Consider the following 18,384-nt stretch of genomic DNA (forward strand, 5'->3'; position numbering starts at 1 on the left):
TGGTGACACCTTGGGGACACTGAGGTGACACTGAGGTGACATTTGGGGACATTTGGGGACACTCACGGGGTCCATGGTGAACCTCTCCCTGCTCCAGCCCAGCCAGGGTTGGGGACACTTTGGTCACATTGAGGTGACATTGAGGTGACACTGAGGTGACACTGAGGTGACACCTTGGGGACACCCTGGGGACACTGAGGTGACACTGAGGTGACATTTGGGGACACTCACGGGGTCCATGGTGAACCTCTCCCTGCTCCAGTCCAGCCAGGGTTGGGGACACTTTGGGGACACTGAGGTGACACTGAGGTGACATTGAGATGACACTTTGGGGACACTCTAGGGACACCCTGGGGACACTCAAGTGACATTTGGTGACACCTTGGGGACACTGAGGTGACACTGAGGTGACACCTTGGGGACACTGAGGTGACACTGAGGTGACACTGAGGTGACATTTGGGGACATTTGGGGACACTCACGGGGTCCATGGTGAACCTCTCCCTGCTCCAGTCCAGCCAGGGTTGGGGACACCTTGGTGACACTGAGGTGACACCTTGGTGACACCTTGGGGACACTGAGGTGACACCTTGGTGACACCTTGGGGACACTGAGGTGACACCTTGGGGACACTGAGGTGACATTTTGGGGACATTTGGGGACACTCACGGGGTCCATGGTGAACCTTTCCCTGCTCCAGTCCAACTTTAGTTGGTGACACTGAGGTGACACTTTGGTCACACTGAGGTGACATTGAGGTGACACTGAGGTGACATTGAGGTGACACTTTGGGGACACCTTGGGGACACTGAGGTGACATTTTGGGGACATTTGGGGACACTCACGGGGTCCATGGTGAACCTCTCCCTGCTCCAGTCCAGCCAGGGTTGGGGACACTTTGGTCACACTGAGGTGACATTGAGGTGACACTTTGGGGACACCCTGGGGACACCTTGGGGACACTGAGGTGACACTGAGGTGACATTTGGTGACATTTGGGGACACTCACGGGGTCCATGGTGAACCTCTCCCTGCTCCAGTCCAGCGAGGCCCCGAGCGCCCTCAGCTGCTCCAGGATCTCGTCCCCGTGCCTGAGGGGACAACAATGACAGTGCCACCCCCTGGCTGTCCCCAAGTGTCCCCAGGGTGTCCCCAGGTGTCCCCAGGTGTCCCCAGGTGTCCCCAGGTGTCCCCAGGTGTCCCCTCACCGCTCCTTCCAGCTCCAAACCTCCCTGAGGAACTCGGCCCGGCCCAGATCCTGCGGGCGCTGCCGGCGCCGCTGCCACAGCCAGCGCTCCACCACGGCCTGGGGACAACAAAAGGGACATTGGGGACACGTTAGTGACACTTGGGGACATCACTGGGGACAGCCCTGGGGACAGCAGGGACACTGGGGACAGCAGGGACAGCCCCAGTGCTGCCACAGCCAGCGCTCCACCACCGCCTGGGGACACCAAAAGGGACATTGGGGACATTGGGGACATCACTGGGGACAGCAGGGACAGCAGGGACAGCCCTGGGGACAGCAGGGACAGCCCCAGCGCTGCCACAGCCAGCGCTCCACCACGGCCTGGGGACAATTGGGGACACGTTAGTGACACTTGGGGACACGTTAGTGACACTTGGGGACAGCAGGGACAGCCCTGGGGACAGCCCTGGGGACAGCAGGGACAGCAGGGACAGCAGGGACAGCCCCAGTGCTGCCACAGCCAGCGCTCCACCACGGCCTGGGGACAAAAAAAGGGACATTGGGGACATCAAAATGGACATTGGGGACATGTTAGTGACACTTGGGGACAGCAGGGACAGCCCTGGGGACAGCAGGGACAGCCCCAGCGCTGCCACAGCCAGCGCTCCACCACCGCCTGGGGACAATTGGGGACATCAAAATGGACATTGGGGACATTGGGGACATCACTGGGGACAGCCCTGGGGACATTGGGGACATTGGGGACAGCAGGGACAGCCCTGGGGACATCTTAGTGACACTTGGGGACAGCAGGGACAGCAGGGACAGCAGGGACAGCCCCAGCGCTGCCACAGCCAGTGCTCCACCACCGCCTGGGGACAATTGGGGACATCAAAATGGGACATTGGGGACATTGGGGACATCACTGGGGACAGCAGGGACAGCAGGGACAGCCCCAGCGCTGCCACAGCCAGCGCTCCACCACCGCCTGGGGACACCAAAAGGGACATTGGGGACATTGGGGACATCACTGGGGACATTGGGGACATCACTGGGGACAGCCCTGGGGACAGCAGGGACAGCAGGGACAGCAGGGACAGCCCCAGCGCTGCCACAGCCAGCGCTCCACCACCGCCTGGGGACAATTGGGGACACGTTAGTGACACTTGGGGACACATTAGTGACACTTGGGGACAGCAGGGACATCACTGGGGACAGCAGGGACAGCCCCAGTGCTGCCACAGCCAGCGCTCCACCACGGCCTGGGGACAACAAAAGGGACATTGGGGACATTGGGGACATCATTGGGGACAGCAGGGACAGCAGGGACAGCCCTGGGGACAGCAGGGACAGTCCCAGTGCTGCCACAGCCAGCGCTCCACCACCGCCTGGGGACAAAAAAAGGGACATTGGGGACATCTTAGTGACACTTGGGGACAGCAGGGACAGCCCTGGGGACAGCAGGGACAGCCCTGGGGACAGCCCTGGGGACAGCAGGGACAGCAGGGACAGCCCCAGCGCTGCCACAGCCAGCGCTCCACCACGGCCTGGGGACATTGGGGACACGTTAGTGACACTTGGGGACATCACTGGGGACAGCAGGGACAGCAGGGACAGCCCCAGCGCTGCCACAGCCAGCGCTCCACCACCGCCTGGGGACAATTGGGGACACGTTAGTGACACTTGGGGACATTGGGGACATCACTGGGGACAGCCCTGGGGACAGCAGGGACAGCAGGGACAGCAGGGACAGTCCCAGTGCTGCCACAGCCAGCGCTCCACCACGGCCTGGGGACAACAAAAGGGACATTGGGGACATTGGGGACATCATTTGGGACATGTTAGTGACACCTGGGGACAGCAGGGACAGCCCTGGGGACAGCCCTGGGGACAGCCCTGGGGACAGCAGGGACAGCAGGGACAGCAGGGACAGCCCCAGTGCTGCCACAGCCAGCGCTCCACCACGGCCTGGGGACACCAAAAGGGACATTGGGGACATTTGATGACATTTTGTGACATTTTAGGGACATTTTGTGACATTTTAATGACATTTTTATGATATTTTGGTGACGTTTTAGGGACATTTTAGCGACATTTTGGGGACATTTGGGACATTTTTTCTCACCTGAGTGGCGACCCCAACGTGATAACATTTTTATGATTTTTTTTGGGGACATTTGGTGACATTTTGTGACATTTGGTGACATTTGTCTCACCTGAGTGGCGATCCCGGTGTGATAGCATTTTTATGATTTTTTTTGGGGACATTTGGGGACATTTTGGGGACATTTTTGTCTCACCTGAGTGGCGATCCCGGCGTGATAACATTTTAATGATTTTTTTGGGCACATTTGGTGACATTTGGTGACATTTTTGGTGACATTTCTCTCACCTGAGTGGCGATCCCGACGCGGTGACATTTTTATGAGATTTTTTGGGGACATTTGGTGACATTTGGGGACATTTGGTGACATTTCTCTCACCTGAGTGGCGATCCCGGCGTGATAACATTTTTATGATTTTTTTGGGGACATTTGGTGACATTTGGTGACATTTTTGGGGACATTTCTCTCACCTGAGTGGTGATCCCGACGCGGTGACATTTTTATGAGATTTTTTGGGGACATCTGGTGACATTTGGGGACATTTTGGTGACATTTGTCCCTCACCTGAGTGGCGATCCCGACGCGGTGACATTTTAATGAGATTTTTTTGGGGACATTTGGTGACATTTTGTGACATTTGGTGACATTTGTCTCACCTGAGTGGCGACCCCAACGTGATCAATATTTTTATGATTTTTTTTGGGGACATTTTGTGACATTTGGTGACATTTCTCTCACCTGAGTGGCGATCCCGATGTGGTGACATTTTAATGAGATTTTTTTGGTGACATTTTGGGGACATTTGGTGACATTTTTATGAGATTTTTTGGTGACATTTTTATGATTTTTTTTGGTGACATTTGGGGACATTTGGTGACATTTGTCTCACCTGAGTGGCGATCCCGACGTGATAACATTTTTATGATTTTTTTTGGGGACATTTGGTGACATTTTGGGGACATTTTGGGGACATTTTGGTGACATTTGTCTCACCTGAGTGGCGATCCCGGCGTGATAACATTTTTATGATTTTTTTGGGGGACATTTTGTGACATTTTGTGACATTTGGGGACATTTTGGGGACATTTTGTGACATTTGTCCCTCACCTGAGTGGCGACCCCAACGTGATAAATATTTTTATGATTTTTTTTGGGGACATTTGGTGACATTTTGGGGACATTTTGGTGACATTTGTCCCTCACCTGAGTGGCGATCCCGACGCGGTGACATTTTTATGATTTTTTTTGGGGGCATTTTGTGACATTTTGGGGACATTTGGGGACATTTTTGTCTCACCTGAGTGGCGACCCCAACGTGATAAATATTTTTATGATTTTTTTTGGGGACATTTGGTGACATTTTGTGACATTTTGTGGCATTTGGTGACATTTGGTGACATTTTGGTGACATTTTCATGAGATTTTTCAGGGACATTTTGTGACATTTTTGGGACATTTTGGTGATGTTTTTATGAGAATTTTTGGGGACATTTGGTGACATTTTGGGGACATTTTGGGGACATTTTAATGAGATTTTTTTGGGGACATTTGGTGACATTTTGGGGACATTTTGGGGACATTTTAACGAGATTTTTTTGGGGACATTTTGTGACATTTTTGGGACATTTTAATGAGATTTTTTGGTGACATTTTAATGAGATTTTTTTGGGGACATTTGGTGACATTTTGGGGCATTTTGTGACATTTTGGTGACATTTTTCTCACCTGAGTGGCGACCCCAACGTGATAAATATTTTTATGATTTTTTTTGGTGACATTTTGTGACATTTGGTGACATTTCTCCCACCTGAGTGGCGATCCCGGCGTGATAACATTTTTATGATTTTTTTTGGGGACATTTGGTGACATTTTTGGGACATTTTGGGGACATTTTAATGAGATTTTTTGGGGACATTTTGTGACATTTTTGGGACATTTTTATGAGATTTTTTGGTGACATTTAGGGACATTTTGGGGACATTTGGTGACATTTTTGTCTCACCTGAGTGGCGATCCCGACGTGATAACATTTTTATGATTTTTTTTGGGGACATTTGGTGACATTTTGGGACATTTTGTGACACTTGGTGACATTCTGGGGACATTTTAGGGACATTTTGGCGAGATTTTGTGACATTTTAGTGACATTTTAGGGACATTTGGGGACATTTGGTGACATTTGTCTCACCTGAGTGGCGATCCCGGCGTGATAACATTTTTATGATTTTTTTTGGTGACATTTGGTGACATTTGGTGACATTTGTCTCACCTGAGTGGTGATCCCGACGCGGTGACATTTTTATGAGATTTTTTGGGGACATTTGGTGACATTTTGGGGACATTTTGGGGACATTTTGGGGACATTTGTCTCACCTGAGTGGCGACCCCAACGTGATAAATATTTTTATGATTTTTTTTGGGGACATTTGGGGACATTTGGGGACATTTGTCCCTCACCTGAGTGGCGATCCCGGCGTGATAAATATTTTTATGATTTTTTTTGGTGACATTTTGTGACATTTTGGGGACATTTTGGGGACATTTGTCCCTCACCTGAGTGGCGATCCCGGCGTGGTCGGTGCCCGGCACCCAGAGGACGCTCCAGCCCTGCATCCTCCTCCTGCCCCAAAATCCACAAAATTTAACCCAAATCAACCCAAAATTTAACCCAAAATCAACCCAAAATCAACCCAAAAAATCACAAAATTTAACCCAAAATTGAACCCAAAATTCACCCAAAATCAACCCAAAATCAACCTGAAATTATCACAAAATTTAACCCAAAATCACCCAAAATCAACCCAAAAAATCACAAAATTTAACCCAAAATTTACTCAAAATAACCCAAAATTTAACCCAAAATTTAACCCCAAATAATTCTAAAATTGAACCCAAAATACACAAAATTTAACCCAAAATTCACCCAAAATCAACCCAAAATCAACCCAAAAAATCACAAAATTTAACCCAAAATTTAACCCAAAATAATCCCAAAATTTAACCCAAAATAATCCCAAAATTTAACCAAAATTATCCCAAAATCAACCTGAAATTATCACAAAAATTCAACCCAAAATCGCCCAAAATCAACCCAAAAAATCACAAAATTTAACCCAAAATTTACTCAAAATAACCCAAAATTTAACCCAAAATTTAACCCCAAATAATTCTAAAATTGAACCCAAAATCCACAAAATTTAACCCAAAATTTAACCCAAAATAATCCCAAAATTTAACCCAAAATAATCCCAAAATTTAACCAAAATTATCCCAAAATCAACCTGAAATTATCACAAAAATTTAACCCAAAATCACCCAAATTCAACCCAAAAAATCACAAAATTTAACCCAAAATTTACTCAAAATAACCCAAAATTTAACCCAAAATTTAACCCTAAATAATTTAAAAACTGAACACAAAATCCACAAAATTCAACCCAAAAATTGTCACAAAATTCACCCAAAATCAACCCAAAATCAACCTGAAATTATCACAAAATTTAACCCAAAATCGCCCAAAATCAACCCAAAAAATCACAACATTTAACCCAAAATTTACTCAAAATAACCCAAAATTTAACCCAAAATTTAACCCCAAATAATTCTAAAATTGAACCCAAAATCCACAAAATTTAACCCAAAATTTAACCCAAAATTTAACCCAAAATTGAACCCAAAATCAACCCAAAATCAACCCAAAAAATCACAAAATTTAACCCAAAATTGAACCCAAAATAATCCCAAAATTTAACCCAAAATTTAACCCCAAATAATTCTAAAATTGAACCCAAAATACACAAAATTTAACCCAAAATTTAACCCAAAATTCACCCAAAATCAACCCAAAAAATCACAACATTTAACCCAAAATTCACTCAAAATAACCCCAAAATTCACCCAAAATTTAACCCTAAATAATTTAAAAACTGAACACAAAATCCACAAAATTCAACCCAAAAATTGTCACAAAATTCACCCAAAATCAACCCAAAATCAACCTGAAATTATCACAAAATTTAACCCCAAATCGCCCAAACTCAAGCCAAAATTCGACCCAAATAATCACAAAATTTAACCCAAAATAATCCTAAAATTGAACCCAAAATAACCCAAAATACACAAAATTTAACCCAAAATTAATCCCAAATAATCCCAAAATCAACCCAAATTCAACCAAAAATCGACCCAAAATAACCCAAAATAATCCCAAAATTTCCCCCCAAATGCCCTTAAACCCCTCCAAAATCCCAAATTTTCCCCAAAATCCCCCAAATTTCCCCAAAATTCCTCCAAATTTCTCAAATTTTCCCCCAAATTCCTCCCAAATCCCCCCAAAAATCCCCCAAATTCCTCCAAAAATCCCCAAAATCCCCCCAAAAATCTCCAAATTTTCCCCTAAACCCCCCCAAATTTCCCCAAAATCCCCCAAATTTCCCCAAAATCCCCAAATCTCCCCCAAATTCCCCAAATTCCTCCAAAAATCCCCAAAATCCCCCCCAAAAATCTCCAAATTTTCCCCTAAAACCCCCCAAATTTCCCCAAATCTCCCCAAAATTCCTCCAAATTTTCCCCAAATTTTCCCCTAAAATCCCCCCAAATTCCCCAAACTTCCCCCAATCCCCCCCAAAATCTCCCCAAAATTCCTCCAAATTTCCTCCAAATTTCCCCAAAATCCCCAAATTTCCTCCAAATTTCCCCAATTTTTCCCTAAAATTCCCCCAAATTTTTCCCTAAAATCCCCCCAAAATCTCCAAATTTCCCCCAAATCCCCCAAATTTCCCCAAAATTCCTCCAAATTTCTCAAATTTTCCCCCAAATTCCTCCCAAATCCCCCCAAAAATCCCCCAAATTCCTCCAAAAATCCCCAAAATCCCCCCCAAAAATCTCCAAATTTTCCCCTAAAATCCCCCAAAAAATCCCTTAAACCCCTCCAAATTTCCCCAAAATCCCCAAATCTCCCCCAAATTCCCCAAATTCCTCCAAAAATCCCCCAAATTCCTCCAAAAATCCCCAAATTCCCCCAAAAAATCCCCAAATTTTCCCCTAAAACCCCCCAAATTTCCCAAATCTCCCCCAAATTTCCCCCCAAAAATCCCCAAAATTCCTCAAAAAATCTCCAAATTTTTCCCTAAAATCCCCCAAAAAATCCCTTAAATCCCTCCAAAATTCCCCCAAATTTCCCCAAATTTCCCCAATTTTTCCCTAAAATTCCCCCAAAATTTCCTCTAAAATTCCCCCAAATCCTCCCAAATTTCCCCTAAATTCCTCCAAAAATCCCCAAATTTTTCCCTAAAATCCCCCCAAAATCCCCAAATTTCCCCCAAATCCCCCAAATTTTCCCAAATTTTTCCCAAATTTCTCAACTTCTCCTCCAAATTCCCCCCAAATCCCCCCAAAAATCCCCCAAATTCCTCCAAAAATCTCCAAATTTTCCCCTAAAATCCCCCAAAAAATCCCTTAAATCCCTCCAAATTTCCCCAAAATCCCCAAATTTCCCCAAAATCCCCCAAATTTCCCCTCCAAATCCCCCAAATTCCCCCAAAAATCCCCCAAATTCCTCCAAAAATCTCCAAATTTTCCCCTAAAACCCCCCAAAAAATCCCTTAAACCCCTCCAAATTTCCCCAAAATCCCCAAATTTCCCCCAAATCCCCCAAATTTCCCCCAAATTTTCCCCAAAATCCCCCAAATTCCTCAAGCTTCCCCAAAAAATCCCCCAAATTCCTCCAAAAACCCCCAAAATTCCTCAAAAAATCCCCGAATTTTCCCCTAAAACCCCCCAAATTTCCCCAATTTTCCAAATTTTGCCCCCAAAATCCCCAAATTTCCCCCAAATTTTCCCTAAAATTCCCCCGAATTCCTCCAAAAATTGCCCCAAATCTCCCAAATTTCCCCTAAATTCCTCCAAAAATCCCCAAATTTCCCCCTAAAATCCCCCCAAAAATCCCTTAAATCCTTCCAAAATTCCAAATTTTCTCCAAAATCCCCAAATTTCCCACAAAAATTTCTCAAATTTTCCCCCAAATTCCCCCCAAATCCCCCAAACTCCCCCAAAAATCCCCCAAAAATTCCCAAATTCCCCCCAAAAATCCCCAAATTTTCGCTTAAAACCCCCTAAATTTCACAAATTTTCCCCAAATCTCTCCCAAAATCCCCCAAATTCCTCCAAAAATTGCCCCAAATCTCCCAAATTTCCCCTAAATTCCTCCAAAAATCCCCAAATTTTCCCCTAAAATCCCCCCAAAATCCCCCAAACTTCCCCCAAAATCTCCCCAAAAGTCCTCCAAAAATCCCCAAAATTCCTCCAAATTTCCCCAAATTCCCCCAAAATCCCCAAAATTTTCTCCAAATCTCCCAAATTTCCCCAAAATCCCCTCAAAATGCCTTCAAAAATTGCCCCAAAATCCTCCCAATTCCTCCAAAAATCCCCAAATTCCCCCCAAAAATCCCCAAATTTTCCCCTAAAACCGCCCAAATTTCCCAAATCTCCCCCAAAATCCCCAAATTCCCCCCAAATTTCCCCCAAAATCCCCCAAATTTCCCAAATTTCCCCACTCCCCCCTCACCAGCGCGCCAGCACGTCCTGCAGCGTCGCTCCCAGGGCGTGGCCCAGGTGCAGCGAGCCGGTGACGTTGGGGGGGGGCAGCACCAGGGACAGGTGAGGGACACCCTGGGGGGGCTGGGACAGGTGAGACAGGTGAGACAGGGACAGGTGAGACAGGTGAGACACACCTGGGACAGGTGAGGGACACCCTGGGGGGGCTGGGACAGGTGAGACAGGTGAGACAGGGACAGGTGAGGGACATCCCCTGGGGGCTGGGACAGGTGACACAGGTGAGACAGGGACAGGTGAGACAGGGACAGGTGAGACACACCTGGGACAGGTGAGGGACACCCTGTGGGGGCTGGGACAGGTGAGACAGGTGAGACACACCTGGGACAGGTGAGACAGGGACAGGTGAGACACACCAGGGACAGGTGAGGGACACCCTGGGGGGGCTGGGACAGGTGACACAGGGACAGGTGAGACACACCTGGGACAGGTGAGGGACATCCCCTGGGGGCTGGGACAGGTGAGACAGGTGAGACAGGTGAGACACAGGTGAGAAACAGGTGAGACACACCTGGGACAGGTGAGACAGGGACAGGTGAGGGACACCCTGGGGGGGCTGGGACAGGTGAGACAGGTGAGACACACCTGGGACATGTGAGACAGGGACAGGTGAGGGACATCCCCTGGGGGTTGGGACAGGTGACACAGGTGAGACACACCTGGGACAGGTGAGGGACACCCTGTGGGGGCTGGGACAGGTGAGACAGGTGAGACAGGGACAGGTGAGACACACCTGGGACAGGTGAGACAGGGACAGGTGAGATACAGGTGAGAGAGACAGGTGAAGAACAGATGAGGGACAGGTGAGACAGGTGGGACAAGGACAGGTGGGACAGGTGAGGGACAGGAACCCCCCAGGTGTGCCCTGAACCCCCCCAGGTGTGGTTTTGGGGATTCCAGGTGTGATTTTTGGTGTCCCGGGTGATTTTTGGGGTGGTTTTAGGGTGTTTTGGGGCTCCCCAGGTGTATTTTTAACCCCCCCAGGTGAGTTTTTGGTGTCCCCAGGTAATTTTTGGGATCCCCAGGTGTGTTTTTGGGGTCCCCAGGTGTATTTTAACCCCCCCAGGTGTGATTTTTGTGTCCCCAAGTGTGTTTTCCCCTCCCCAGGTGTGTTTTTTGGGTTTCCCAGGTGTATTTTAACCCCCCCCCAGGTGTATTTTCCCTCCCCCAGGTGTGATTTTTAGGGCATTTTTGGGTTTCCCAGGTGTGTTTTTTGGGCTCCCCAGGTGTATTTTTTTCCCCCAGGTGTATTTTAACCCCCCCAGGTGTATTTTTTGTGTCCCCAGGTGTATTTTCCCCTCCCCAGGTGTATTTTAACACCCCCCAGGTGTATTTTAACCCCCCCAGGTGTGTTTTTTGTGTCCCCAGGTGTATTTTAACCCCCCCAGGTGTGATTTTTAGGGCATTTTTGGGTTTCCCAGGTGTGTTTTTTGGGCTCCCCAGGTGTATTTTTCTCCCCCAGGTGTATTTTAACCCCCTCAGGTGTATTTTTTGCTGTCCCCAGGTGTATTTTAACACCCCCCAGGTGTATTTTATCCCCCCCAGGTGTATTTTTAATTCCCTCAGGTGTATTTTTCCCCTCCCCAGGTGTATTTTTTCCCCCAGGTATATTTTTGGGGTGATTTTTTCCCCCCAGGTGTATTTTTTCCCCTCCCCAGGTGTATTTTTAACCCCCCCAGGTGTGATTTTTGTGTCCCCAAGTGTGTTTTACCCTCCCCAGGTGGGATTTTTGGGTTTCCCAGGTGTATTTTTAACGCCCCCAGGTGTATTTTTTGTGTCCCCAGGTGTATTTTTTGGGTCCCCAGGTGTATTTCCCCCCTGCCCAGGTGAGTTTTGGTGCCCCCCTCACCTGCTGGGGGGGTTTGAAGACCCCTCCCCAGGTGTGTTTTTGTGTCCCCAGGTGTATTTTTTGTGTCCCCAGGTGTATTTTAACCCTCCTCAGGTGTGTTTTTTGCTGTCCCCAGGTGTATTTTAACCCCCCCAGGTGTATTTTTTGTGTCCCCAGGTGTATTTTCCCCTCCCCAGGTGTGATTTTTGGGGCATTTTTGTGTCCCCAGGTGTATTTTAACCCCCCCCAGGTGTATTTTTAACCCCCCCAGGTGTGTTTTTAACCCCCCAGGTGTATTTTTTGTGTCCCCAGGTGTGTTTTTTGTGTCCCCAGGTGTATTTTTGGGTCCCCAGGTGTATTTTTGGGTCCCCAGGTGTATTTTTGGGTCCCCAGGTGTGTTTTTTGTGTCCCCAGGTGTATTTTTTGTGTCCCCAGGTGTATTTTTTGTGTCCCCAGGTGTATTTCCCCCCTCCCCAGGTGTGTTTTGGTGCCCCCCTCACCTGCTGGGGGGGTCTGAAGACCCCTCCCCAGGTGTGTTTTTGTGTCCCCAGGTGTATTTTAACCCCCCCAGGTGTGATTTTTAGGGCATTTTTGGGCTCCCCAGGTGTGTTTTTTGTGTCCCCAGGTGTGTTTTCCCCTCCCCAGGTGTGTTTTTTGCTGTCCCCAGGTGTATTTTAACCCCCCCAGGTGTATTTTTGTGTCCCCAGGTGTGTTTTTTGGGTCCCCAGGTGTGTTTTGGTGTCCCCAGGTGTATTTCCCCCCTCCCCAGGTGTGTTTTGGTGTCCCCAGGTGTATTTTCCCCTCCCCAGGTGTGATTTTTAGGGCATTTTTGGGTTTCCCAGGTGTATTTCCCCCCCCTAGGTGTGTTTTTTTGTGTCCCCAGGTGTATTTTAACCCCCCCAGGTGTGTTTTTTTGCTGTCCCCAGGTGTGTTTTTTGGGTCCCCAGGTGTGTTTTGGTGCCCCCCTCACCTGCTGGGGGGGTCTGAAGACCCCTCCCCTCTCCCACCACTGGTACCAGGCGGCCTCGACGTAGCGGGGGCTGTACCTGGGGGGCAGCGGCACCTGCGTGGCTGGGGAGGGTCCCCAAGTGTCACCTCAGGGGGGTGACACACCTGGGCACCCCAGAATCCCAAAAATCCCAAAATCCCAAAAAAAATCCTAAAAAAAACCCCATAGAAATCCCATTAAATTCACCCAAAATACCCCAAAAATCACAAAAATGTCAATAAAAATCTCATTAAAAATCCCATAAAATTCCCAAATGTGTCCCCAAATGTCACCTCAGGGGGGGTGACACACCTGGGCACCCCAAAATCCCAAAAATCCCAAAATCCCCAAAAAAATCCTGAAAAAAACCCCGTAAAAATCCCATTAAATTCACCCAAAATACCAAAAAAATCACAAAAAATCCTAAAAAAATCCCATTAAAATTTCATTAAAAATCAAAAAAATTCAGCCAAAATCTCATAAAAATCCCAAAATCCCACTAAAAATCCCCATAAAAATCCCATAAAATTCACCCACAATACCCCAAAAATCACAAAAATGTCAATAAAAATCTCATTAACAATCCCATAAAATTCCCAAATGTGTCCCCAAATGTCACCTCAGGGGGGGTGACACACCTGGGCACCCCAGAATCCCAAAAATCCCAAAATCCCCAAGAAAATCCTAAAAAAAACCCCATAAAAATCCCATGAAATTCACCCAAAATACCCTAAAAATCACAAAAAATCCTAAAAAAATCCCATTAAAATTTCATTAAAAATCAAAAAAATTCAGCCAAAATCTCATAAAAATCCCATTAAAATCCCACTAAAAATCCCCATAAAAATCCCATAAAATTCACCCAAAATACCCCAAAAATCCCTTAAAAATCCCACAAAAATCCCAAAAAAATCCAATAAAATTCACATAAAATACCCCAAAATTCTTTTAAAAACCCCCTCAAAAAATCCCATAAAACTCCCATAAAATTCACCCAAAATCCCAGAAAAATCCCAGAAAATTCATCCAAAATCCACCCCAACCCTCCCCCCTTGGTGCCATTTTTGGGGCCATTTTTTGGGATATTTTAGGGATATTTTTGGGGTTTTGGGGGCCATATTTGGGTTTTTTTGGTGCCATTTTTGGTGGATTTGGGGCCATTTTGGGACCGTTTTTTGTGCCATTTTGGGGGTTTTTGGTGCCATTTTTGGGGATATTTTAGGAACATTTTTGGGGACATTTTGATGACATTTCTGGGATATTTTGGGGCCATTTCTGGAGATATTTTTGGGATATTTTTTGGGTTTTTTGGGCCATTTTTGGGGTCATTTTTGGGGCCTTTTTAAGGGATTTTAGGAATATTTTTGGGATATTTTTGGTGCCATATTTGGGGATATTTTGGGGTCCCTTTCAGGGATATTTTGGTGCCATTTCTGGGATATTTTAGGGGATAACTTTTGGGATATTTTAGGAATATTTTAGGGATATTTTGGGGATATTTTAAAGATATTTTAGGGATTTTAGGGATATTTTAGGGTTTTTTTGGTGCCAATTTTGGGGCCATTTTTGGGGATATTTTAGGAATATTTTTGGGGTTTTCTGGGGATATTTTGGAGCCATTTTTGGTGTCATTTTTGGGGTTTTTTGGGGTTATTTTGGTTTTTTTGGGTTTTTTTGGTCCCCCCCTTTACCCTTTGGGGATATTTTTGGGGATATTTTGGATATTTTTGGGGATATTTTTGGGGATATTTTGGATATTTTTGGGGATATTTTTGGGGATATTTTTGGGGTTTTTTTGGGGATATTTTTGGGGATATTTTTGGGGATATTTTGGATATTTTTGGGGATATTTTTGGGGATATTTTGGATATTTTTGGGGATATTTTTGGGGATATTTTTGGGGTTTTTTTGGTGCCATTTTTGGGGATATTTTGGATATTTTTGGGGATATTTTTGGGGATATTTTGGATATTTTTGGGGATATTTTTGGGGATATTTTTGGGGATATTTTTGGGGATATTTTTGGGGATATTTTGGATATTTTTGGGGATATTTTTGGGGATATTTTGGATATTTTTGGGGTATTTTTGGGGATATTTTGGATATTTTTGGGGATATTTTTGGGGATATTTTTGGGGATATTTTGGATATTTTTGGGGATATTTTGGATATTTTTGGGGTATTTTTGGTGCCATTTTTGGGGATATTTTGGATATTTTTGGGGTATTTTTGGGGATATTTTTGGGGTTTTTTGGGGATATTTTTGGGGATATTTTGGATATTTTTGGGGATATTTTTGGGGATATTTTTGGGGTTTTTTGGGGATATTTTTGGGGATATTTTGGATATTTTTGGGGATATTTTTGGGGTTTTTTGGGGATATTTTGGATATTTTTGGGGATATTTTGGATATTTTGGGGGATATTTTTGGGGATATTTTTGGGGATATTTTGGATATTTTTGGGGATATTTTGGATATTTTGGGGGATATTTTTGGGGATATTTTGGATGTTTTTGGGGTTTTTTTGGCCCCCCCTTTACCTTTTTTCCCGTCCGGTCCCAGCGGGTGCCGATACTCGAGCTCCTCCTTGGGGCTCCACTTGGGGACTCTGGGCTCCTGTGGGACCAGTATGGACCAGTACGGACCAGTACGGACCAGTATAAACCAGTATGGACCAGTATGGACCAGTATAAACCAGTACGGACCAGTATGGACCAGTATGGACCAGTATAAACCAGTACAGACCAGTATAAACCAGTATGGGCCAGTATGGACCAGTATAAACCAGTATGGACCAGTACGGACCAGTATAAACCAGTACGGACCAGTATAAACCAGTATGGACCAGTATAGACCAGTATGGACCAGTATAAACCAGTATGGACCAGGATAAACCAGTATGGACCAGTATGGACCAGTATGGACCAGTATGGACCAGTACAGATCAGTACAGACCAGTACGGACCAGTATGGACCAGTATAAACCAGTATGGACCAGTACGTACCAGTATGGACCAGTATAAACCAGTATGGACCAGTATGGACCAGTATAAACCAGTATGGACCAGTACGGACCAGTATGGACCAGTATAAACCAGTATGGACCAGTACGGACCAGTATGGACCAGTATAAACCAGTATGGACCAGTACGGACCAGTACGGACCAGTATGGACCAGTATAAACCAGTACAGACCAGTATGGACCAGTATGGACCAGTATAAACCAGTATGGACCAGGATAAACCAGTATGGACCAGTATGGACCAGTATGGGCCAGTATGGACCAGTATAAACCAGTATGGACCAGTATGGACCAGTATGGACCAGTATAAACCAGTATGGGCCAGTACGGACCAGTATGGACCAGTATAAACCAGTATGGGCCAGTACGGACCAGTATGGACCAGTATAAACCAGTATGGACCAGTACGGACCAGTACGGACCAGTATGGACCAGTATAAACCAGTATGGACCAGTACGGACCAGTATGGACCAGTATAAACCAGTACAGACCAGTATAGACCAGTACAGACCAGTATAAAGCATTATGGACCAGGATAAACCAGTATGGGCCAGTATGGACCAGTATGGACCAGTATAGACCAGTACGGACCAGTACGGACAAGTATAGACCAGTATGGACCAGTATAAAGCATTATGGACCAGCAAGAACCAGTATGGACCAGTATAAACTAGTTTAGACCAGTCCAAACCAGTGCTCTTGACCCAAAAACCAATCCCCCAGTCCATCCCAGTCCCTCCCAGTTCATCCCAGTCCCTCCCAGTGCTCCCCAATCCCCTCCCAGTCCCCCCCAGTCCCCTCCCAGTCCCTCCCAGTCCCCTCCCAGTCCCCTCCCAATCCCCTCCCAGTCCATCCCAGTCCATCCCAGCCCCTCCCAGTCCCATCCCAGTCCCCTCCCAGTCCATCCCAGTCCATCCCAGTCCCCTCCCAATCCCCTCCCAGTCCATCCCAGTCCATCCCAGTCCATCCCAGTTCCCTCCCAGTCCCTCCCAGTCCATCCCAGTTCCCTCCCAGTCCCTCCCAGTCCATCCCAGTTCCCTCCCAGTCCCTCCCAGTCCCTCCCAGTCCCATCCCAGTCCCCTCCAGTCCATCCCAGTCCCTCCCAATCCCCTCCCAGTCCATCCCAGTCCCTCCCAGTCCCTCCCAGTCCATCCCAGCCCCTCCCAGTCCCTCCCAGTCCCTCCCAGCCCCTCCCAGTCCATCCCAGTCCATCCCAGTCCCTCCCAGTCCCTCCCAGCCCCTCCCAGTCCATCCCAGTCCCCTCCCAGTCCCTCCCAGTCCCTCCCAGTCCCCCCAGTCCCTCCCAGTCCCTCCCAGTCCCTCCCAGTCCCTCCCAGTCCATCCCAGTCCATCCCAGTCCATCCCAGTCCCTCCCAGTCCATCCCAGTCCCTCCCAGTCCATCCCAGTCCCTCCCAGTCCCATCCCAGTCCCCTCCCAGTCCCCTCCCAGTCCCTCCCAGTCCCTCCCAGCCCCTCCCAGTCCATCCCAGTCCCTCCCAGTCCCTCCCAGTCCCTCCCAGCCCCTCCCAGTCCATCCCAGTCCCCTCCCAGTCCCTCCCAGTCCCTCCCAGTCCCCCCAGTCCCTCCCAGTCCATCCCAGTCCCTCCCAGTCCCTCCCAGTCCATCCCAGTCCATCCCAGTCCATCCCAGTCCCTCCCAGTGCATCCCAGTCCCTCCCAGTCCATCCCAGTCCCTCCCAGTCCCATCCCAGTCCCCTCCCAGTCCCCTCCCAGTCCCTCCCAGTCCCTCCCAATCCCCTCCCAGTCCCTCCCAGTCCATCCCAGTCCCTCACCCTCGCCGCTCCCTCTCTCCCCTCAGCGCGCTCCCTCCTCAGCCGCTGCCGCTTCTCGCGCTGTTCGCGCCCTCGGAGCCGCGCTCGCTCGGGCCGGTCCCAGGAGGGGCTCCCGGGGCTCTCCCCGCCCTGGGGGGGCCCTGCCGGGGGGGGTCCCGGTGCTCCAGGCCCGAACCCGGGCCCGGCCTCCCCCGGGACCCCCCAAAATCCGGGGGGCGCCGAGCGCGGCGCGGCTGAGGGAGGGCGCCGCCATCTTGGAAAGGGGGCGGGGACACGCGACCTCGAAAAGGGCGGGAACAACACCACGTGATCAAGGAAATGGGCGGTGCCAACATCACGTGATAGCGGTATAGCCGTTACTGCGTCACGTGATCAAGGAAAGGCGCGTGACCGCCATCACGTGATAGGGAGAGCCGTTACGGCGTCACGTGATGGAGGAAAGGGCGGAAACAACAATATCACGTGACCGGGGAAAGGGCGGGAACCGCGCTGTGTGGGCGGGGCTTGGGTGGGAAGGGGGTGTGGCCTCGGCGGGGGCGTGGCCGGGGTGAGTTTGGGGGAAATTTGGGATTTTTGGGGGGGAAAATTCGGGATTTTTGGGGGGAAAATTCGGGATTTTGGGAGCGGAGGGGGGTGAGGGGAGGGGGGGAGTGAGGGGGGTAATCAGAGGTCGGGGTTAATTGCGGTTAATTGCGGTTAATTGGGATTTTTGGGGGGAAATTTGGGAATTTTGGCGGGAAAATTGGGGATTTTGGGGGCGGGAATTGGGGTGGGGGGTAATCAGGGGTGGGGGTTAATTGGGGTTAATTGGGGGTTTGGGTTAATTAGGGGGGTTGGGGTTAATT

The 18,384-nt window shown here is 48.2% G+C and overlaps 1 protein-coding gene across 1 annotated transcript in view; it reads right to left on the minus strand.

The window, feature by feature from the left end:
* The window catches only part of VARS2 (valyl-tRNA synthetase 2, mitochondrial), a 52,262-nt gene extending 34,326 nt beyond the window's left edge, over window positions 1–17,936 (minus strand). The window contains exons 1-8 of the mRNA XM_033084116.1: window positions 17,908–17,936; window positions 17,540–17,792; window positions 15,264–15,339; window positions 12,705–12,805; window positions 9,860–9,972; window positions 5,848–5,914; window positions 1,209–1,306; window positions 1,010–1,091 (exon numbers count right to left, since the gene is read on the minus strand). Of these exons, the coding sequence (XP_032940007.1) occupies window positions 1,010–1,091; window positions 1,209–1,306; window positions 5,848–5,914; window positions 9,860–9,972; window positions 12,705–12,805; window positions 15,264–15,339; window positions 17,540–17,792; window positions 17,908–17,936 (819 nt within the window). The remainder of the gene's footprint in view (window positions 1–1,009; window positions 1,092–1,208; window positions 1,307–5,847; window positions 5,915–9,859; window positions 9,973–12,704; window positions 12,806–15,263; window positions 15,340–17,539; window positions 17,793–17,907) is intronic.
* Window positions 17,937–18,384: the final 448 nt, after the last annotated feature.

The sequence above is a fragment of the Catharus ustulatus genome, chromosome 36 (assembly GCF_009819885.2).
Source record: "Catharus ustulatus isolate bCatUst1 chromosome 36, bCatUst1.pri.v2, whole genome shotgun sequence".
NCBI classification, from domain to species: domain Eukaryota; kingdom Metazoa; phylum Chordata; class Aves; order Passeriformes; family Turdidae; genus Catharus; species Catharus ustulatus.